This window comes from Schistosoma haematobium, chromosome 2 (assembly GCF_000699445.3).
Source record: "Schistosoma haematobium chromosome 2, whole genome shotgun sequence".
NCBI lineage: Eukaryota > Metazoa > Platyhelminthes > Trematoda > Strigeidida > Schistosomatidae > Schistosoma > Schistosoma haematobium.
The window spans coordinates 44,359,261-44,383,102 of NC_067197.1; the positions used below are offsets into that span (position 1 = coordinate 44,359,261).

Consider the following 23,842-nt stretch of genomic DNA (forward strand, 5'->3'; position numbering starts at 1 on the left):
CCGGTGTCCATCTTGTTGTGTTAATGAGGTATGGCAACTTGGACCGATGCATATATGTGCCTGGTCCTACGTTGTAGCTGACTGACTGACTATATCACAAATTATGTAACTCAAATATTATTATAAACTATATATAGGGTAAAGAATTTCAGATACTATGATTAGTATTAAGTTGCATATTTCAGTATAACCAATTAGCATAAGCATGCGAAATATATTTATATGTAACTACTACAATGACATTTAATGATAATCTATTTTTACTAACTGTTTATTAGTTTTCTTCGTATTATTACTACTATTTTCCATTATGAGACGATAAAGAATGGTAAGCACGCTTAGTCGAATGAATATTTAGTTATATGAAAGTCAATACAAAAAACAAAACAAAAATAGGCAATAAACAGATGTATTGTGAAGTTAATAACTCAATTGAATCCGGACAGATAGTATCTTGTCTCAATTCTAAATTGAAATGAGAAATCCAAGTCAGTCAGTCAGTCAGTTACAACGTAGTACCAGGCACATACATGCATAGGTCTAAGTTGCCATACCACATTAGCACAGCAAGACGAACACCGGATTCATAGAAGCAGTTAATTCAGTGGTGGTAATATATAAAGGAAAGATTGCATATAGGGACTGCCTCGACGTGCCATGTTCAGTAGTATAGGAGTAGGTTGGGAGAAAGCTAGGGGCGGCCAGACCAAAACATGGCACAAGTCCATGAAGTCACTGACAAGTGGTCTGAGTCATGTCGGTAGGTGTAGACTACCCGGTTGGGAACCGCGAGATGATAGCAACCGATGGTTAGAGACCCTGAATGACATGGCTCAAAATGGTTTGCAATGGCGCAGGTGCATCTACTCTTTGTGTTCTCCCAAATTTTGATCTCCTTATTCCTCCTTGTCTCTTTTTTCTCCTCTCAAATTTATTTCACTGTATTATACTCTTTAAGTAACATCTCCAAACGCTAATCTTCCCGATTACTGCTTATACTCTTATTACCTCTACTACTACGGGATTTGAATCGACCACTGCATCTCTATGCTAATGTGGTATGGCAACTCGAACTGATGTACGTACGTACGAAGTTCTACGTTGTTACTGACTGACTGACTGATATAGGGACATAGTACAGGAAGAAAGAATTAGTTTAAGCGATTTTAATCTCATTGTTTAAGGGAAGACAGAGAGTGTACACACATACATCATTCTGATCGATTCTCAACCATGTCACACACAGTCTCCAACCATTCGTTACCTGCTTCGGTTTGGGCACCCGGGCAGTATCACAGCCTGTGCCATTGCAAACGATTTTGAGACATGTCATTCAAGGTCTCTATCTATCGGTCGCTATCGTCTTAGGGATTACAAACAAGTAGTCTACACCTACCAACATGGCTCAGTCCACTTATCAATGACGCCATGGATTTGTGCCATGTTTTGGTCTGGCCGTCCCTAGCTCTCTTCTAACCTACTCCTACACTATAAAACATCGCTCGTCGAGGCAGTCGGTCGTTGGGAATACGTAACACGTGTCCCAGCCATCTCAACTGATGAAGTTTCACTACTTCATCAATTCACTTGCCATTGTTACCCAGTGCCCGTTTCCTAACAACTGCATTACTTACTCGATGGTCCCAGGATATATGAGCAATGCTTTGAAGACACCTATGATCGAACAGTAGTAACCTACGCATATCCTCTACTCTTACAGGCCATGTTTCACGGCCATAAAGTAGGACGGAACGAACTGCTGCACAGTAAACTCGTCCTTTGTTTGGTAGACGAGTATTGTAGTGTCAGTCATTATTTTAAACCCATATACCTTATTCTAGTTTTTGGACAAACCAATCTATTCATTCTACTTGAGTCATATTTTGACCTTGTTATTTATTCGCTTATCAGTCTTGACTGTTTTTATATGAGCGTATATGTGTGTGCCCTTCTTATCCCATTAATCACATGTCTGTAGCTTTATTTTGTCTGACTATAAATATTAAGTAACGCTTGACTAAAATGGAGTTGGCATCCCAGCCATCTTCCCTGCGTGTCATTTTGCTTTGCTATGTTTCATTCGCTTCATATTCAAAAATATATGTATTCACAAATCAATTCTCGTTATTCGACTTATTTAATTCCGTTATTGGATAACGTGATTTAAGTCGACGATTATATACGAGAATAGGCGATGACAAACATTTATACGATCTAAATAGGAGTCAGATCCACGGGTCACTAAAGTATCTCGCACACGCCATAAATAACGCAAGTTGGTAAAAGCTAGTCGAGCCTTCTGTATCCGTGCTGAGATTTCGTCACACATCAGACCACAAGAGCTGATGAGGCTCCCAAGATAAGTGATGCGGTCGACACGCTCACCTACTTCACTCCCTCTTAATAGTTTAGGGGTCGATGCAACCCAATCCTTAAGCAAAATTTTGCATTTCGAGTGGGAAAATCGCATGCCGGACATGCTTGCATTATCAGCGTCTTCACCAAATAGAACTATTTCATCGGCATACTCCAAGTCAGCAAGTGAATCTTCCGGTAACGTCAGGAGATGCAGTCCCATGGTAGCCGGTTACCAACGATTTGTTCATACACCATTTTTTCCTTCAGGATTCTGGAACCCATGTAGACCATTGGTTTGGAATCAGGGTTTTACAATTCATCTAGGTAGACTCTCCGTAAACACCAACCCGGTTAAAGCGTCGGACATCCGCTTTTTTTCCTCTCAATTTCTTAAAGAACAGTAATGCCACGAGAATGCGGTGAGTAGGATTTCCCTGATAGTGGTTGTATGCACGGTCCATGTGAGAGCATTTGGAGAGGGAGAGCTGACTCTCCCTACCCTCGGCAGTACCAGGGCATTTGATAATATGTTAATAAGACTAGTCATGTTATATCAAAACCAATAAAGAATCAGTTTAACACTAGTAAATTCTTTATTCAATACAAGTACAAGCAGTCACACAGTGAATGTCCATAATAAAAGACAATGATAAGAAGGAAAATCACATATTTAATTGTCCTTAGGCTGTGGTCACACTCAATGACCAATCATACTTTACTTTCACTACCACACATCATCTTTCCCTTTAAGTTTGTGATTAGTTTTTTAGTCCCATTTTATTTAGAAATGTCGATCAGCATCATAACTCCACATCTCTCGCCCCACCACCACAAAGCAATTCAGGGTCCTTGTGTCGCGATGTCATGACCAATTTGACGTTCCCAACTTGCATTATCTTCTCATATCTCACATTTCGATTATTATTTGGGGATACACAGTGACATAATTTGAGGTATTTTATCATGTAACTCGGTCTCGCATAAAAAATATGATACATTTTCTTTTTGCCTTTCACGTTAGAATACACAAAGTCATTGTTCCAGTTATCAGATATGTGAGTTTAACACATACGATTCATCTAGGCTTGATTCACTTGCAAGACAATCAAATGAGAAATATGCATCTACCTCATACTCATTAAGATAATCTTGGACTCTATTAAGATTTTCTGCTCATGCATACTTCATATCCGCGGAAACTGGTTCTCTGACTGCTTCGGGAAAACTTGCAATTCTCTCTGATTTATCATACCACTGACTAGGGATTCTACTTGACACACATTAGTTGTGAGAATATCCAACATCGGATACAATAACATCAGAAATGTGACTAGAATTCGACTCATTCGGAACATATTAGTCACATTCATTGAGAATACCATTAGAGATAAATCCATTGTAAGAACAAATAACATCTAATGCGACACCACAAGGACTGTAATAAGATTTTAACTCATGTAGAACTGGTTCGTCACATCTAATTAAGATTTTACTAGAAATCAATGAGTCATTAGAACAAACCACATCTGTTAAAATAATATCAGAGTTCTGATCATGATTTCATTAGAAATAATTGAGATGTTATGACCTTGGATGTCTTGTTTTGCTACCACGCGACCTATCGACCAATCCGGATACGAATTATACGAATCTTCGCACTAGGCCAACCAATGACGTTTAACCGGTGTGGGCAGTTTAGTGTCCTTATTGGTCCTATGTCCTACGAGCCCTTCCACTTGAGTCCAGAACAAGATACCAGCTTCCGAATCAGAGCAGATCGTTTATTTCAGGCATACTTCGTTTATATATCAATCACACAGACCTCAACGTACCATAAAATAGGAAATAATATTTGTACACAAATAAGCCCAAAAAGTGGCTGTGGATGTGGGAGGCAGTAGTTAATAAGCTGAACATAACTTAAGAACCGTAAATCGTACAATAATAAGTTATAGGTCAAAATAAAGCTTATAATAAGAGGAATATAAATATATGTAATGTAATTGTTGAATAATTATACAATAAGAATATTTATAGAATATTAGTCCATTAATAGTCCTCGGGAGTTACCTGTAATTTAATCTCCACTCGGACATAACACCTCCCCTTTTTTTTTTTTTTGAAAAACCCAACTTTAGATTCTGATTTAAAAAAAAGAATCATATGTGACTTTAAATTCCTCAACATTCTCCTCCTCCTCGAAATAATGTTGGGTCCTTATGGCTCCAAAATACAACTAGTAGGACTTTATTTAAACCATGTTTCTCGTATTGACTGGAGAAGCCACTAAAAATGACTAGATGATGATGAACGGCCTCTGATCTGAGTTCATTATTTTCAAATTCATTATGAATCTCGTTAGCAGATAACGAGTCATTAAGAAAGTCAACGTCTAACAGAATTAAATTAGATTTTTGGCCATCATTCGACTCAGCTGACATATTTCCCTCATTGTTATAAGAAGTTTCATCAAAATCATATGCATTATCCTGAGAATCAATATCTGGCACACTGTCATTAGAAATGGGATAAGTTGACTCAATATAAAATTCTGTCTTCCGGTGATTTTGAGTAACATCTGGTACAATTTTGTTCATCGTGTTGCTCCAGTTATTTTCTGAATACGAGTCACCATAGCTTTCTCGACTAGTAGCACGTGGACCACAATTTTGTTCGAGCTGACGTTTATTTTCGCAGCTAGACAGTACCAGTAGTGTTTCATTTGATTCTGGACTCTGGGCATCATCTACAGGATCTGGCTTCTGATCATCTGGTATTGTCACAACTTCATGTGCATTTAACACAATATTTTCTTGCTCTGAGCTGGACACGTTACCAATATTACGTTTCCCTTCTGGTATAGAGGGATTTGAATCCTGCACAGGATATGCTTCTGAAATGTCCATTACTGCACCATTATCTGCATGATATATAGATTTCTTATTTTCTGCTTGAATGCAAAGTCTGCCCAAAACTGTTATAAATAGCTCTTGTTGCAAGGCAAACATCTTCTGCTGGTGCTGTAATATTAACCGCAACTGTTCGAAAGAAATCGACATTTTTTTTTTTTCCAATAATATTAGCTCCAAAAATCACCGGCAATTATACAGCTAATTTATTTCCAAAATCTGAGTCACCACTTGTATTATTATTATTTCTTTGTCGCCAAAATCCCCGTCGCCAATTGTTATGACCTTGAAGTTGAGGGTTCAAAACTTTTCTCCACCCCGTCGCCAATTGTTATGACCTTGCGTCTCCCAATTATTTTGTTTTTGCCAAAATCCCTGTCGCCAATTGTTATGACCTTGGATGTCTTGTTTTGCTACCACGCGACCTATCGACCAATCCGGATACGAATTATACGAATCTTCGCACTAGGCCAACCAATGACGTTTAACCGGTGTGGGCAGTTTAGTGTCCTTATTGGTCCTATGTCCTACGAGCCCTTCCACTTGAGTCCAGAACAAGATACCAGCTTCCGAATCAGAGCAGATCGTTTATTTCAGGCATACTTCGTTTATATATCAATCACACAGACCTCAACGTACCATAAAATAGGAAATAATATTTGTACACAAATAAGCCCAAAAAGTGGCTGTGGATGTGGGAGGCAGTAGTTAATAAGCTGAACATAACTTAAGAACCGTAAATCGTACAATAATAAGTTATAGGTCAAAATAAAGCTTATAATAAGAGGAATATAAATATATGTAATGTAATTGTTGAATAATTATACAATAAGAATATTTATAGAATATTAGTCCATTAATAGTCCTCGGGAGTTACCTGTAATTTAATCTCCACTCGGACATAACATGAGACATTATTCTCACAACAATTGATGTATTTAAATCATTAGACTAGTCGGAATCTGTTATATCTAGAACTTAGATTCTTAATATACCACGTATAACTTGACCATTTAAACGCTAGAACCCTCCCAAGTCAGAAATGAGAAGATAGAAGACAAGTGAAAGGAATGTTGTTCCAAACAGTGTCAATTATGGCACACAACGGTAATGTATTTATAGTTTTTAGTAAAAACGAAATCATCATTACAGTTATCAAATCCGCACACAAGGGGTTATTAGCATTCGTCCAATAGGAAGCTACACGTAGGGATTCTGGAATGTTCTTCCAAGAAAGATAATTGAATGGGATATCTGCCATCCTTTCTGAGCTTCTTAGAGATTCCTCGAGTTCACTCGTGGACCGTCCTCATAGAATCAAGCGTCGAATTATTTGAATCTTGCCCAATGTCAACATTATTAAGCACAGTTTTCTCCAGGATACCGATAATTTTCATTTGGGTTTGCACAAATGGATCTAGTATTACTTTCAAAGTATCTATTTCTGATTGATAAAATGTATCTAATTACAAAATACAATAAGGTGCGTAGGTTCGTTTAAAAACTGCCTCGTCTCCAATTAGAAATACCGACTTATACGCTCAGACCAATGACGCATAAACTTGTACGAGTAGCCTAGAGTTCGTATTGGTCCCTTGAGATATTAGCTTCTCGTCTAATCCAGCCGGTTCAGTCCAGAACGCAAATATTAGCTTCCGTTATATGAATCATATATTTCAGACATACTGGGTTTATATACAAACAAACCAAACCGCATCATACCATAAAATAGAAAATAACGGTTATACAAGATCAAACCAAAGGGGTGTTGTCTGGTATAGGTGCAAGAATGCTAGGTATAGTCAAACAAAGATATGACATCAGTTCATAAGATCATCGCCAATTGGATTGAAGCATATAGATAGGTGCAGACGTTACCTGGTTCCTATACTCAGGATTATCATAACCGGTGCTTGGAAACGTTAGACATCATGACTCAAAATCGTTTACAATAACACAGATGAGTTGACTCTTAATCTTATTCCTTTTATTCTGGGAATCCATTCCCCTGGAATCATGTTAATTAATTAAAAACTCAAGATCTGAGGAGTATGCTGAACAGTACTGAAGTCTGCAAGAAAAGACCGTTCTCTTCTCAACGGTTTTCCTCCAGCTGATCAGTTTGTTGCAATATTTATGTGACAAAATACCATTTCGTCTATACCTTATCTATTGTATGTATTAAATAACATAACCATCTGTGTATGTTTTAGTAATTGAGTTCATGAGTCAATTGAAGCTAGATCACTATGAAAAATCTGGAAGCACTGGACGGCCGATTCTTCCTAGTGTGAGACTCCTCAGCAGTGCGCGTCCATGACCCTACCCTGCGGGATTCGAACCCAGGGCCTATCGGTTTCGCGCGCAAACGCTTAACCTTTAGACCACTGTGTATATGTCTTAATGGTAGAATATAAGTACTTCTTACTGGGTTGAAATCTTATGGTGTGCACAAATTTTTCTTTTCTTGATAGTTTTGGCAAATGTTATATTTCTAACCTACTCTCAGGATACTGGAGCCCATGTGCACAACTGGTTTGGAATGAGGGTTTTCCAACTCCTCTAGATGGAATCTCCGTATCCACCAACCCCGTTAATGCGCCAGACATTCGCTTTTCGTCCTCTCAATTTCGTAAATATCACCTCTACCACGAGAATGCAGTGAGTAGGACTTTGCTGGCAGTGGGTGTATACGCGTGACCATGTGAGAGCATTTAGAGAGAGAGAGAGAGAGTTGACTCTCCCCACTCTCGGCCGCACCAGGACATTTGGGAGCTATCTAATTTTCATAGAAAACTAATCTTCGACACATTGAAGATCCTAATTTAAATTCGTTTACATCACTTACACAAATAAAACTCACTAACTCTTATACAGAGATGTAACCAGAAGCCAAGTATACAATCATTTATTTGGTATACTTGAATGGTATTTATAAATTAATACTAAACTGTTTTCTAGTTCACTCTTAACCTAACTATTTAATTGCAACTATTTCACGTCATAATAACTGATGATGACTTATATTTCAGTAATCATTCAACTATACTTTTTGAGACTCAAATGCAGATTAATAAATATCCACTAACTATCCCATGTGTAAATACTTTGTAGTTCTTAAACTCCACTTCAAAAAGTTCATTGTTTAATATCCAGTTCTAGTTTAATTGAATGTCCATTCAATAAAAAAATATAACATTAGCCTATAAGTTGAAAGGCTCTCAAATGCCGTGAGTGGGGAGAGTCAACTCTCTAAATGCTCTCACATGGTCACGCGTATACACCCACTGCCAGCAAAGTCCTACTCACTGCATTCTCGTGGTAGAGGTGATATTTACGAAATTGAGAGGACGAAAAGCGAATGTCTGGCGCTTTAACGGGGTTGGTGGATACGGAGATTCCATCTAGAGGGGTTGGAAAACGCTGATTCCAAACCAATGGTACACATGGGCTGGCTCCAGTATCCTGAAGGAACAAACGGAGTATAAACCAATTATTGGTGACTGGTTACCATGAGACTGCATCTCCTAACGTTTCTCTACTGCCTTGTGGATGAGACCTTCAGGTCGAAGGCTCCGGGTATGGCTCTCTAAGAAACCACCTACTTCGGTCTAGGCACCGGGCCAAGTACCACAGCCCACACACAAATCAAGCGACTTATGTGGCGCATATGTATTCGGTGCCCCTTTTTACCAATATTTATGTGTTTAAATAATAATAAGTTGAAAACATCTATGAGAAAAACTTCAATCTTTGCAATGAACTAATTGCAAGTTAATGATTAAAATAAAAGGCGAAGAATTTTAGCTCAGATGGATGGTTTGGTCCCTCTATTGTATTATCTGACCTTGATCAATTAAATTTTCAACTATTCTTTGTTAACCTGAACAACATTACCAACGCTTATTTCACATGTGAGACCTTTGGAAAAATGATAAAGGAATGTAATTCTAGGAAAACAGTTGAACGTGATAAAACTTAGTAATATGAAATGGAACCTGGAAAGTGGACAGATTAATAATTGTATAGCTAAAAAGTAAAGATTCTTTCATAAATCTATTGCTCGTTTATCCTGGGACCATCGAGTAAGTAATGCAGTTGTTAGGAAACGGGCACTGGGTAACAATGGCAAGTGAATTGATGAAGTAGTGAAACTTCATCAGATGAGATGGCTGGGACACGTGTTACGTATTCCCAACGACCGACTGCCTCGACGAGCGATGTTTTATAGTGTAGGAGTAGGTTAGAAGAGAGCTAGGGACGGCCAGACCAAAACATGGCACAAATCCATGGCGTCATTGATAAGTGGACTGAGCCATGTTGGTAGGTGTAGACTACTTGTTTGTAATCCCTAAGACGATAGCGACCGATAGATAGAGACCTTGAATGACATGTCTCAAAATCGTTTGCAATGGCACAGGTACATCTACTCTTTGTATTCTCCCAAATTCTAATCTTCTGAATTATTCACGTCCGGTTTTTCGTCTTTCCATATTTATTTCACTGGGTTATACTCCTTGGATAACATCTTCAAACCCTAATGTTTCCGATTACTGCTTATACTTTTATTACTTGTACGATTGTGGGATTTGGATTGACAATTGTATCTGTATGCTGATGTGGTGTGGCAACTTGAACTGATGTACGTAGATACGAAGTTCTACGTTGTTGCTAACTTACTTACGGCGATAACATTGTTAACCCATCAAACCGAAAGCTAATAGTTTACAGTAATACCTGCTACGGTTTTTGATTCATTCATAATCATTCTCCTAACCAAAAGAAGATGGTCATGACTTTGAAACGCCAAATTATCAAAGTATAATGTTAATTTTAACAGCTTTTGAATAGTTTTAGTTTTCTGGGCTAACTACATCAAGTCGGCTGTGACATTGGTTTGATGAATAGGTAACTTACTCACTCATAGTCCATCCACACTTATGTGCCTTAGGTTTCCTTGACTCTGGTTGGTACATTAGTACACTTTCAATTCACAACAATGGGACTACCATCTAATTGGAATAGTTTGTCATTTGATTCCATTGTCATCACAGGTAGACTTCTGACATTTGTTTGAAAAGTCTCTAATACTTCTTGATATCTAGTGATTTTATGGGTGAATGGCACTGTGACTCAAATGTTTTGGTCTGTATCATGATTTTTCACAGATGGAATCACGAATTGATCTCAGTTAAACCACCGTTGAAAATCTCGAAGCACTAGACGGCCGTTTCGTTCTGTTATGGAGTTCGACAGTGCACATCCACGACCTTGCACCCTGGAATCGAACCTCAAACCCTCGGTTGGGTCTCTGTTCTGTGGTCTAAAGGTTAAACATTTGTGTGTGAGATCGATGGTCCTGGGTTTGATTCTCGTCTGCATGGTTGTGGATACATACAACTTAGAAGTCCCATTGTAGGACACAACGACTATCCAGTGCTTCCAGGTTTTCATTTGTGGTCTAGCTAAGGTCATTTCGTGATTTCAATTGTGAAATGACTACTAACTCCAGAAATTCTCCATATTAGTGCATTAGAATATTGTCCTGTCTATTTCACTTTCTACAACTAAGTCATATCATGTTTACACTGTCGATATGGCCCTACAGGAGGTCGGTCGCGGCTTGGATAGTTCAGTGGTAACATCTCTGACTGTGAAGCTGTGTGACACGAGATCGGATCCGCCAGAGAACACCAGTTCCCTCAAGATTACAGGTACACCTTGCTGACAAGTGCCAAGTAGCACGAAACCCGTGTCCAAGGTTTCTTGTCGACTACCTCTAACCACCATCTAATCTCAATATAGCCCAATGTTTAGTGTAAAATTTCATACTCGTGTTTATTGTTCCAAATCATCCTACCATTGTTTATCTTTTCTTATAACCTTTTGATTGTTTAACTGTCTGGTATTAAAGCATATTTTTTTGTATATGTGTAAATGTAAATCGATGATCTAATTCTGGTATTTTTATATTCAGATTTGTGTCCTTTGTGTTAGGTTAACACAGATACCAATTTATTTTTTGTCTGGTCCTTTGTCATTTTGAAACAATGAACAATTCATAGGAGTTTAATGTATACACAACTACAGTAACGTATGTGCATACGTTATCATCGATTTTAAGCGTGTATACTGATTATTATTCACACAAAATTAACAGCTTCTATGTAGGTATATTTATGAGTAATATGTAAGAAAGTATTGTCGTGACCATTTCTTTTTGTAATCCTTGTTTAGTCTCTTCCTTTTACCCCCCTCTCTCTCTCTCCATCTCTTGAAGCGCGTTTTTTGCCCACTCCCCTAATCAAATAAATAAAAGAAACAAAATATTAATATTTATCATCTTCTCCACCACCTCCCCCTCACTATACTGACAACTGATTTTATTCAGAATCATAAACCTGAAATTTTGTTTTTTTTTCTAGTTTCGTTATTACGTTAGTTTACTTGTTTGTTTTTGTGTGTAATGTGTGTGTGTGTGTGTTGTTTTAGCTTGATTATTCCTGTTCTCAGTATTCTTATTCTGTCCTGTTCAATAGGAATAATAAACATAGTAACTGATATCTCTCTCCTAGACACATGTTTTTTTTGTAACTTAAGTACAGTTCTGGAAAGCCGGGAATAACACTGTGAAATTGAATTGTTAGTAAATGTTTCGCGTTTTGGGGGTAGGGTATGAATTCATAGGCGAAAACTTGATGGTAAAGACTGAAGTATTAGAAAATGAAAAATAATTGTTATAATGAACAAAATGGTTTGTTACATTGCTAGAGGTATGTGGTTGATTGTCAACTTTCGACCACATATAACGTTGAAAGTATTTTTATCGGGTACCTGAGACATAAATTGTAAAGAACAGTAATGCCACGAGAAGGCAGTGAGTATGACTTCCCTGTCAGTGGTTGTATGCAAGTGGCCATGTGAGAGCGTTTCGAGAGGGAGAGATAACTCTCCCCACTCTTGGTCGTACCAGGGTACTAAATATCTTAAAAAGTCTATCAGCCAGTCAGTTACAACGTAGGACCAGGCACATATTTGCATCGACCCAAGTTGCCATACCACATTAGCACAACAAGATGGACTCCAAATTCATAGAAGTATTTAATCCAATAGTAGTAAGATATAAAGGAAAGATTGCATACAAGGACATAGTACAGGGAGGAAGAATTAGTTCGTAGAAAGAAAGATATCAAGCGATTTTAATCTCATGCTTTGATGGAAGTCAAAGAGTGTATACACCTACGTCGTTGTGATCGATTCTAAATCATATCACACACAGTCTCCAACCATTGCCTCAAAATTCTATATCAGTAACTGTAAGGTAGTTACACTGTCGTTTAAGCTATAGAGTACTTACTTACTTGCGCCTGTTACTCCCAATGGAGCATAGGCCACTGACCAGCATTCTCCAACCCATTCTATCCTGGGTCTTCCTTTCCAGTTCTGTCTAATTGTTGTTCATTTTTCTCATATCTGTCTCCATTTCTCGGCATAATGTGTTCTTTGCGATTCCTCTTATCCTTTGGCCTTGAGGATTCCATGTGAGAGCTTGCCTTGTGACGCAATTGGGTGCTTTCCTCAATGTGTCTCCACCTAGAGCTCCTCTTGAGCTACTACCGGTTGGAAGCCCGGATAAAGGAGGAGGGTTAGGCATGGAGTTAGCGACCCCATCCTGTAGAAAACTAAGTCGCTAAAAAAACGCTAACCAGAAAACAAATTATTCAAGCTATAAAGTATATTAAATATTATTTAACTAACAATAAATTCACAAGTATTCCGTGTAAGCAATCTGTTCCGATTATCATTTATCTTACCTATCTAGTTTATGTTTGTATCTTCCATTGAGGTTTAAGACTGCAATTGATCAGTCTTAAACCTGATCAATTGCAGTCTTAAACCTCAATGGGAAGATACAAGCCAAACAATACCAAATGAATTTAAATTCACCCCATTACACAAGCAAGTGGCTATCAGGAATCAGTAGCTGAGTGGATAACGCGATGGCGTTTGCAAGCGAATGGTACTTTGTTCGAGTCCCAGAGTGAACATCAACTCTGAGATGCAGGCACATCCAGCTGACGAGTCCCAAATAGGACGAACCGCGCCTTGTCCTGAATTCCACTGCTAACTACCACTCATCTTTGCTTACAAAAAGCTAGTTTATGCTTGTTTGTTTCTTCGATATCATTATCATTCTTTACCCGCATACATAGAAAATACAATTAAAAGTTAAAGTAAAACAAACAAACAAAATGATACTTAAACATTGGACCTTTTTCACAAATAAGCAATACAATTCACTTCAACTTTATTTTCATAGAATGTTTAGTTTATTGATTATAGATATGATTCTAAAAAGCTAAAAAAAAAACGTTGCCATACAGAAGCAAACAAAAAGAAAACACAATAACAACGAAACATCCACAATTGGGTTCAATAAATACAACTTCATTAGTTATAATGTATATGTATGTACATACTTTAATAATTGGAATTCAATAAATGTATTATTCAAATTTTACTGTCTAGGTTTTATTCCACATTTCATGAATTGGTTATCTATTTTACATTGTTCAATTTCTATCATACCTACTTACTTACGCCTGTCACCCCCCCATGGAACATAGGCTGCCGATCAGCATTCTCCAACCCACTTTGTCTTAGGTTTCTCTTTCTAGTTCTATTCAATTGTTGTTCATTCTTTTTATATCTGTGTCGATTTCTCGACATACTGTGTTCCAAGTGAGGGCTTGCATTGTGATTCAATTGTGTGCTTTCCTCAATGTGTGTTCTATTCACTCCCGTTGGTATCTGGTTTGTTCTATCCCTATCATAAGTTAATAAGAATCAAAGATTATGGGGTTTTGATCAGTTTTTTTTATTATTCCCTAACTAGAAACTTGTAAACAAAATTGTGTAATCATACTTCCATGTTCAACTATCAAAGAAACCTTAGTTGGAGTGGATCTGTGGAGATTGATTCAGTTTATAGGTAATTTTCGTTATAGACCAATTTCAATTGGAATACCTTTGAAAATCAGAGAGCACTTCATAACTGTTTCGTCACAATATGGAACTTTTCAGCAGTGGCCACTTAATGGACTCTAGATTCAATCTATGATATGGTCATGGGTGCCTACTGTTAAAAAATTCCATACTGTGACGAAACAATTATCCAGTACTCTTTAGTTTTCAAATGCATTCCAATTGAAATCAATCCAACCAATGCTACCTATAAATCAATAAAAAAAATTGAGCAAGTAATGATCTATTTATCTGTTACAATTGGATTGACTGTTACATGTTGCATAGAAGATGCATTTTATGGTGCACATGGGCTCCAGTATCCTGAGAGAACAAATGGGGTATGAACCTATTATTGGTGACCGGTTACCATGTGACTGCATCTCCTAACGTTGCTACACTGCCTTTAGATCAGACTTCTAGGTCAATGGCTCCGGGTGTGGCCCCCTAAGAAAAACCACCTACTTCAGTTTCGGCACCCGGCCAGTATCCCAACCCTCACATAAATCGAATGATTTTTGTGGCGCATATCTATTTGTATCAATGTTCATGTGTTTAAATTATTGGATAGCCGAAAACAGAAGTTTCAGGAAGCCAAAAGTATAGCGAGTTCGAAATGCTTGTGAAATGTTGCATGGCAATTCGAACTGATGTACGTGCGTACGAAGTTCTACGTTGTTACTGTATACTTGTGAAACCAGAAGAGAAGCTATAGAACATAATCTAATACCAGATTGGTTTGCAGAACACAATAGATACAAATGGAAGGTTGAGTACTAGGTATATATAAATTTTTATAAACTTACCTTCCTCGTACAATACAAATAGATAAATCACACTACATTTCAAGGTATTTTGGTGATTCAACTGAAAGTTTGTGCAGGCTAATGTAATTAAGTGAATTATTCACGTAACTAAAGTCATCTACCATATGTTGTCATTTGGTAACTTATCAATATACGTGATCTTATGGTTCATTTTTATTGATAAATCAACTTCTTCTCCTCTTCCTCTATATCCGTTGAGTTAACTAGGCATTATGAACTTGTATATGTCATTGAATTGCATTATCGATCATAATAACTATTGAATCCCTACATATACATTAGAATTTAACACATAAATCTTCAATTCTCAATTGTTTATAGTCAACTCTCACAGTTATATAATATACACTTGTGGGTCAGGGTAATTTTACATTGGTTTTCAGGAGAACCAGACACCACCCAGACTTTTACTTGACAACCCAAACAGTACAGCTCAATCCCGCTTAACAGGAGAGCCCAGACACCATATAGGCTTTAACACTACAATCTGAATAGTACAACTCAATCCTGTGGCTCAACCACACAGGTACCAAGCACCCTGGTAGACCATTCACATTCACATCACATATATAATTATTCCTATCAATTTTGCACATCACTAACAGGCCAAAGTTGATCTATTCCGCTTACACGACAGTCAAACACATTAATGTTAGCCTTACAATTTCCCAATGATAATAACCCTTGAGAACACTGAGAAGCAACTACCTGTCAACTCTGAGTTTTATTTTTTGTTTTGTTTTGTAAAATCGATTCCATAAATAACTTCTCTACAGTAAGTACACATAACTCTGCTAATTCTTGTAATAGTGAAAACCGAATGAAGACTTTGATTATCTGTTTCGCTCATGATCTAATGCTCATGAAGTGATTATCATATAAAATCAAATAGCTTATTGAGTTGAATACTCTAGTTATTTGAAAGGTTACATCATCATCATCATCCCTTGATACATTAGTCACTGACACAATCACCAATGTGACCCCCATCATATGTGATGTTTATGAAATAGTTGATTGTTTATTCAAACAATGAGTAAATTCTATATAACCGTAGGAGATATATTTAAAATAAAACTCTACAAACTACATATCTAAATTACATTTTTGTTAAAAATTATTATAGTGTTTGATTGATCGATTACTACTTCCACAGTATGGGAAATCGGGAAGTGTTAACTTCTTTCATACCTCTAACAGCACTGAAGATCACTGACCAATCACTAAATAGTAATCAGTATAATAGTTATCTAGTCCTTTAATGCTGATCACATTCTTCTGAAATTGCATAGTATATATAGTGAGGAAATCTATTTGATCTAGCTTTCCTGTTATTTGGCACTCGTCAGTGCTTACATTTCTCACAGCTCAATGATCATATCTCAGACTATTAAGTTAAGTAACTGGAATTGAAATCTTACTGAGATGATTAATTTCTACAAGATTGCAGATATATATAGGCTCAGACCGACTATCAATAAACTTGTAACCTCTGTATAGATTTTCCTACCAATTACCATCAAACCACTTTAACATATCATATCATTCACAATTAATTGGTGATCAGTGTCATGTTTGTTAGGTTCTTCTTAGTGCAGATCGAATGCTATCGATCAAGTTGCAATGTGGTCACTAGTCTAGATGACTGGACATTGTGTGCACTATTTTGAGATAAGATAGTGGTTGGAGATAGTCAACATCAAACCCTAGACCTAGGTTCTGTGCTATTTGGCACTCGTCAGCAAATTGTATCTGTAGTCTTCAGGGGACCGATATTCCTTGACGGATTCGGTCCCATGCCACCCAACTTCACAGTTACAGACACGTTGCCAGTGAGCTATTCAGACCGTGACTGACCTCCTATAGAACTGTGATGTATTTAGAATCTATTAATCGCTGGGTGGTAATATGATATATATCTGGTTGCCTTCATCAGATGAGATGGCTGGGACACATGTTACGTATACCCAACCACCGACTACCTCGACGAGCAATGTTTTATGGTGTAGGAGTAGGTTAGAAGAGAGCTAGGGACAGTCAGACCAAAACATGGAACAAATCCACGAAGTTACTGACAAGTGGACTGAGTCATGTTGGTGGGTGTAGACTACTTGGTTGTAATCCGCAAAACGATAGCAAGCGATGGTTCGAGACCTTGAATGACACATGGCTCAAAATCGTTCACAATGGCGCAGGTGCATCCACTCTTTTTGTTCTCCCAAATTCTAATCTTCTGAATTCTTCATGTCCTTTTCTTTTTTTTCCTTTTCAAATTTACTACACTGCATTATACTCCTTGAATAACAACTTCAAACCCTAATGTTTCCGATTACTGCTTATACTTTTACTATTTCTACCACTTTTGGATTTGGATTGACAATTGTATCTGTGTGTTAATGTGGTATGGCAACTTGAACTGATGTATGTACGTACGTACGTGCGAAGTTCTACGTTGTTACTGACTGATTGACTGACTGCTGAGACTTCTGACATTTGTCTCAAAATTAATACTTTTTGATTTCTAGTGATTTTGTAAGTGAATGGCACTGTGTCTCAAATGTTTTGGTCTTTACTATAAATTTTTACAGAAGTGACGTCAGCTAAACCACCGCTGGTAATCTGGAGGCACTAGACAGCCATTTCATCCTATTATGAAGCTCAACAATGCGTACCCACGACCTTGCGTCCGGGAGTCGAACTGAAAACCCTTGGTTAGGTCTCTGTTCTATGACCTAGAGATTAGGAATTTGTGTATGAGATCAAAGGTTCTTGGTTTGATTCCCGTGTTCATGATTGTGGATATACACAACTAAAGAGTCCCACAATAGGACGAAACTGCTATCTAGTGCTTCCAGGTTTTCAATTTTATTTATTTATTTTAACACATAGATATTGGTACAAGGAGGCACGAAATACGTATGCGCCACACAAATCTCATTCGATATGTGTGAGGGCTGTGATACTGCCCGGGTGCTCAAACCGAATCAGGTGGTTTTCTTAAGGGGCCACACTCAGAGCCTTCGAACCAAAGGTCCGATCCACATGGCAGTGGAGAAAGGCTAAGAGATGCAGTCCCATGGAAGCCGGTGACCAACGATTGGTTCATACACCATTTGTTCCTTTAAGATACTGGAGCCCATGTACACCATTGGTTTGGAATCAGCGTTTTCCAACTCCCCTATATGGACCCTCCATGTCCACCGTCCCTGTTAAAGCGCCAGACATTCGCTTTTTGTCCTCTCAATTTCGTAAACAACACCCCCACCTCTCCTCTCAAATTTATTTCACTGTATTATACTCTTTAAGTAACATCTCCAAACACTAATCTTCCCGACTACTGCTTATACTCTTATTACCTCTACCACTACGGGATTTGAATCGGCCACTGCATCTCTGTACTAATGTGGTATGGTAACTCGAACTGATGTACGTACGTACGAAGTTCTACGTTGTTACTGACTGACTGACTGACCCCCACCACGAGAATGCAGTGAGTAGGACTTCCCTGGCAGAGGATAGGTTTTCTATAGTGGTCTAACATCAATCGGTTTATTCTGTAATTTTCATTCATTCTTTTTTTTCTTGTTACATATTATATTTAGATTATGCATGTACGTGAAGCAACTGAATTAGATTTAATTCATGCAAAAAAAGAAGATTTAAATAGAACTATTCAATTATTTTATCAAAATCCAACAAAAATTCAACATCATATCTATGAAGCTAATATTATAAATAGTGATGATAATGATAATATTGATTTATATGATACAAGTATTACATCATCAATAGCACTACCACTACCACCACCATCACAACAACAACAACAACAACCACAGCAACAACAACAACACCATCAATCTTTATTGAAATTATCAAGTAAATCCAATCAAGATATTACTACTCTTAGTAGTAGTAATACTACTAATAGTACTACTAATAACAATAATAGTAATACAATACAATGGATGAATCATAATTTTCAATTAATGCGTTTTCATTTAGGTAATGTATTATGTGATATATGTCATAAAAATTGTTCCGATTTATTAAATCCACCAAAAGCATTAGAATGTTTACAATGTCGTATGCGTATACATATTGATCATATTGATAAACATGAAAAATTTGTCTCATGTCATAATGCTACAAATGTACGTTATATAAGAATGTCTAATTCAGCTATATGTAAATTATGGATTGAACAATTAATGTATTTACGTCAATATTTAAAAGAATTACAACAAACTAATGAACAAACAAATATAATAGATAATCATAATACTACTATTAATCATAATCATAATATTGTACATATGAATTCAATGAAATCATTATATCGTAGTATACGTGCTGGTTCATTAGGTCCTACTTCTTTATCTGGTACTACTACAACAACATCGATGACGACAACGCCGATGTCAACATCAGGTACTTTAACAATTACTAATCAAAAATCCGATTTTCAATCTTCATTTCGTAAGAAATTAATTGGACCAATAGTGAATGTTACCAATAATATTACAACATCTAATGTAAGTCATTTATTATCACCAAAATATAATAAATCACCACGTTCATTATCACCATCAATGAATAATTATCAAAAATAAATCATTTTATTCAATATCCTTATTGTGTATACTATTTTCTTTATAATCAATTAGTTGCTAAGTATCATCTGGTCTTCTGTATTGTTACTATGTCGTTTATATTTAAAAGGAAATGAAAAATTTTCTCTTTTTTTTTACTTCTTACTTTTTTTTTTGCATTACATCATACTATTTCTGTACATTTTTGTTAAAAAGAAATTGTACAATCAATCATGTCTTCTTTCTTTTTTTTCCCTCTCCACTCCCTCCCCCCCCGAATTGTTTTACATTCATACATATATACATATATATGTAAAGATGCGTGTAGATAATATATGAAACCTTTATTCTGTGATCCCCTACTTTTTATAGACCGTACATTTATATATATATATATTTATGAGAATGAGATAGAAATTAATCTATTCACTTGTTGATTACCCATCCCAGTTATCATTATTGACAATATATATATATATCCCTTGAAATTATCTCTGTTTCTCCCCCTCCCCTTTTGTGTGTGTGTGTGTGCATGTACGTGAATGGGAAAACACAAATATATATACATATATTTGATTCATAATTTGACAGCGGATTGATAATTGATTTTTTTCACCTCCCTCCTATCCCATCACCTCCCCTCTCTTTCTCTCTTTATGACACCTCATTCCTTTCATTTTTTTCATTATTTGTACGAAAAAGAAAAGAGAAAAAAATAAACAATCACTAGTATAGTTTATCGTTATTATTTCTTTTTTTAAAAAATTCTTTTCTTTCTGCTTTTCTTCTCTCTTCTTTTTATTCTTTACACATTGAATATAATGATCATTTGTAATCTATAACATGTTTTGTATGTATTGTGAATAAATAGTTTACTGTTTGTTATTATTTCATTCATAATTTCTTTCATGTTAATACATTGTGTATATGATTGAATAATGTAAAAGAAAAAAAATTATTAATCACTATGCTGTTTTTGTGTGTGTGTGTTGATTTTTGTGGCTACTATTTGATTGGTTAATTGATTGGTTGAGTTGGGGGAACCAATGGAAGGATAAACATCCCCCTTATACACACTAATTGTACATACATATATATCAATAGAAACTATATATATACATTGATATTATAAAAGTTTATACGTTATATTGCTCTTTGGTAAATATTTTTGCAGAGTAACAATTAAATTTTTGTTTTGTTTTAATTATTATTGATTTCTTTGTTGTTATTCTTGTTATATAACGGTTGGGATTCTTTGTCTGTACGAATAGAATGTTAATAGATGAATATCTACATTAGATATTTTATTTGGTATCTATGCTATAGGACTTTAATGTAACTTAAATCAAGAATATGTGATAAGACTTACTTACTTACTTAAGCCTGTTACTACTTGTGGAGGAGCATAAGCCGCCGCACACAAGCATTCTCCATCCAACCCTGTCCTGGGTAATCTTTTCCAGTTATTATTCATCTTTTTCATATCTACTTTTATTTCCGACGTAACGTGTCCTTTGGCCTTCCTCTTTTCTGCTTCCATTCAGGATTCCTAGTTAGGGCTTGCCTGGTGATGCAGTTTGATGATTACCGTAATGTATATCCTATTTACTTCCAATGTCTTTTCCTAATTTCCTCTTCAGCTAGAAGCTGGTTTGCTCTCTCTCACAGTGGGCTGTTGCTGATAGTATCCGGCCAATGGATGTTGATTATCTTGCGTAGACAACTATTTATAAATACTTGTAACTTCTTGATGATGATCCTGACCGTTGTTGCTACCTTGACGTGGTGGTCGGGCTTACCTATCGTGATGAAGCAACCGAGCTATACTGGCTGGAACAACCGTTCCTCAAGGTCCTACTATGTCAGACAGGTCGGTTGAAGAGCGGTAAGACTAAAAGCAACAAACTCAAGGTCCGAAGGCGAAGTCGTACTGCTGACTGTACAGAGGTGTGACAGCAGTAAGGTGTTTCCTTCAGACAACCAGCATGACAGCGATGCTGCCTTCCCACAAGGAGGGGTGGGGTTAGAAAAGGTCGACCCTAAAAATGCACACCTCGCCTAATCCCACGGATATCCGTCTCCGGCGGTAAGGTCTCAATAAGTACGGAGCTAACACAAAAATTACCCATAAAAAAGTCGTGTGTGACCGACCTCAAGCAGTTGTCCCTTGGGCACTGCGGTCACGCTCTCAGGTCACTGAGACCGCCTCTAATCCAATTTCCTTTTCAGGTACCTCCAGAAGAACCCTTCCACGGTGTGGGCAGCCGGGAAGTGATAACCGCCCTCATACCTCTAACAGTACTCAAGACCACTGTATTCATAATCAACCTCCGTCTTCACTTCCTGTTATTGCTCCTAAATCTACTTTCAACTCTAAACTTCCTCTTTCGGCTTCCCCCTCAAGTGTCACCATAGCCAACGATTCTAGTGCGCAAAACACTGTCCGAGGTCTACTGAAACCTCGCTCCAAACTACACATTGGAGCCTTCAACGTACGCACCCTATGTCAAATCGGCCAGCAGGCTTCCTTGGCTGTGTCTCTGGAACACGCATACAGGATCCCAGTGTGGTCATTCACTTGACCTCACCTCGGCAAAACGGAGAGCCAACGAGATACACCCTACGTGTATCTGGTGACCCGATGGCCAGTTCTCGTGGACTGGCAGGTGTAGGCATAGCACTAAGCATGAGGGCGGAACAAGCACTGCTAGAGTGGATCCCCGTCAACAGTCGTTTATGTGCTGTTCGGCTAAACGGCTCCGCAAGAACTCAGAAGGATAGGGACACACGTCGTTGCCTTCTTACCGTTTCTGCTCACACTCCCACTGACTGCAGCTCGGATGAAGTGAAAGATGAATTTTACAGAAAGCTTTCTGAACTTCTTCAGAAAGCTAAACGTTCAGACATAGTGCTCATAGCAGGTGACTTTAATGCCCAGATAGGTAGTTTAAACCAAACAGAAAGGCATTTAGGTGGGTATTTTAGTATTCCGACACAACGAACAGATAATGGTGATCGTCTGCTGCAACTGTGCTCAGACAATCGTTTATTTTTAGCAAACACAGATTTTAAGCATAAGGAGAGACATCGTCTAACATGGCGACCCCCTACACCAAACCAACGATGAAGTAGGTCCCCCAATTCTAGCAGAAGTTCGAAAGGTTATAGTTAATCTGAAACGAGGAAGGGCAGCTGGTCCAGATGGATTGGCTCCAGTAGTCTTTAAGGATGGTGGTCCAATTTTAGCGATTAGGTTGACTAATATTTTAGCTAAGATCTGGGAGTTAGACGTTATTCCATCTGACTGGTTGCAATCAATTATCGTCCCAATATATAAGAGAGGGTCAAAATCATCCTGTGACAACCACAGAGGCATTAGTTTAACAAATATAGTATCTAAAATACTAGCCTGGATAATTATCAGACGCCTAACTAAGACTCGTGAACTGCAAACACGAGAGAACCAAGCTGGCTTTAGACCTGGTCGTGGCTGCATCGACCACATATTCACCATTCGTCAGGTTCTAGAACATAGGCATACTTATCGGCGCCCAACAATAGTGGTCTTTCTTGACTTAAAAGCAGCATTTGACTCTGTAGACCGCGAGATTCTGTGGCAGTGTCTGTCATTGAAAGGCGTACCTCAAGTACATAAACCTTGTGAAGGCTCTTTACTCGAACACTACCAGTCGAGTTAGAGCTTATGGCGAACTGTCATCTACTTTTGCAACCTCAAGTGATGTCCGTCAAGGCTATCCACTTTCTTCATTTTTGTTTAACTTCATCATAGACCTACTGATGGAAATAACATTCTCATCGACTGAATTCTCGGGTATTGATCTCCTTCCAGGAGGTCCACTTATCGACTTAGAATATGCAGATGATATAGTCCTCTTTGGTGAAGACGCTGACAAAATGCAGAGTTTTCTGGTAGCACTAAGCAACAATGCCAGAATGTTCGGAATGCGCTTCTCTCCCTCTAAATGCAAGATGTTGCTTCAGGACTGGTTTGCGTCTACACCTGAACTAAGGATAGGGAGTGAAGTAGTCGAACGCGTCGACAACTTCACTTATCTTGGAAGTCTGATCAGCCCTGATGGGTTAGTGTCTAACGAAATCTCAGCACGGATTC

General features: G+C 37.6%; 2 protein-coding genes across 2 annotated transcripts in view; one reads left to right on the forward strand and one right to left on the reverse strand.

The window, feature by feature from the left end:
* ROCK1_2 (CDC42 binding protein kinase) overlaps positions 1 to 21,629 on the forward strand; it is a 48,972-nt gene extending 27,343 nt beyond the window's left edge. The window contains exon 4 of the mRNA XM_051215315.1: positions 18,721 to 21,629. Within this exon, the coding sequence (XP_051068526.1) occupies positions 18,721 to 19,731 (1,011 nt within the window). The 3' untranslated portion in view covers positions 19,732 to 21,629. The remainder of the gene's footprint in view (positions 1 to 18,720) is intronic.
* On the reverse strand, positions 4,121 to 5,853 carry MS3_00007060 (uncharacterized protein). The gene has a single exon (XM_051215317.1). The coding sequence runs from the start codon at positions 5,415 to 5,417 to the stop codon at positions 4,539 to 4,541; it is 879 nt and encodes a 292-aa protein (XP_051068528.1). The 5' UTR covers positions 5,418 to 5,853; the 3' UTR covers positions 4,121 to 4,538.
* Positions 21,630 to 23,842: the final 2,213 nt, after the last annotated feature.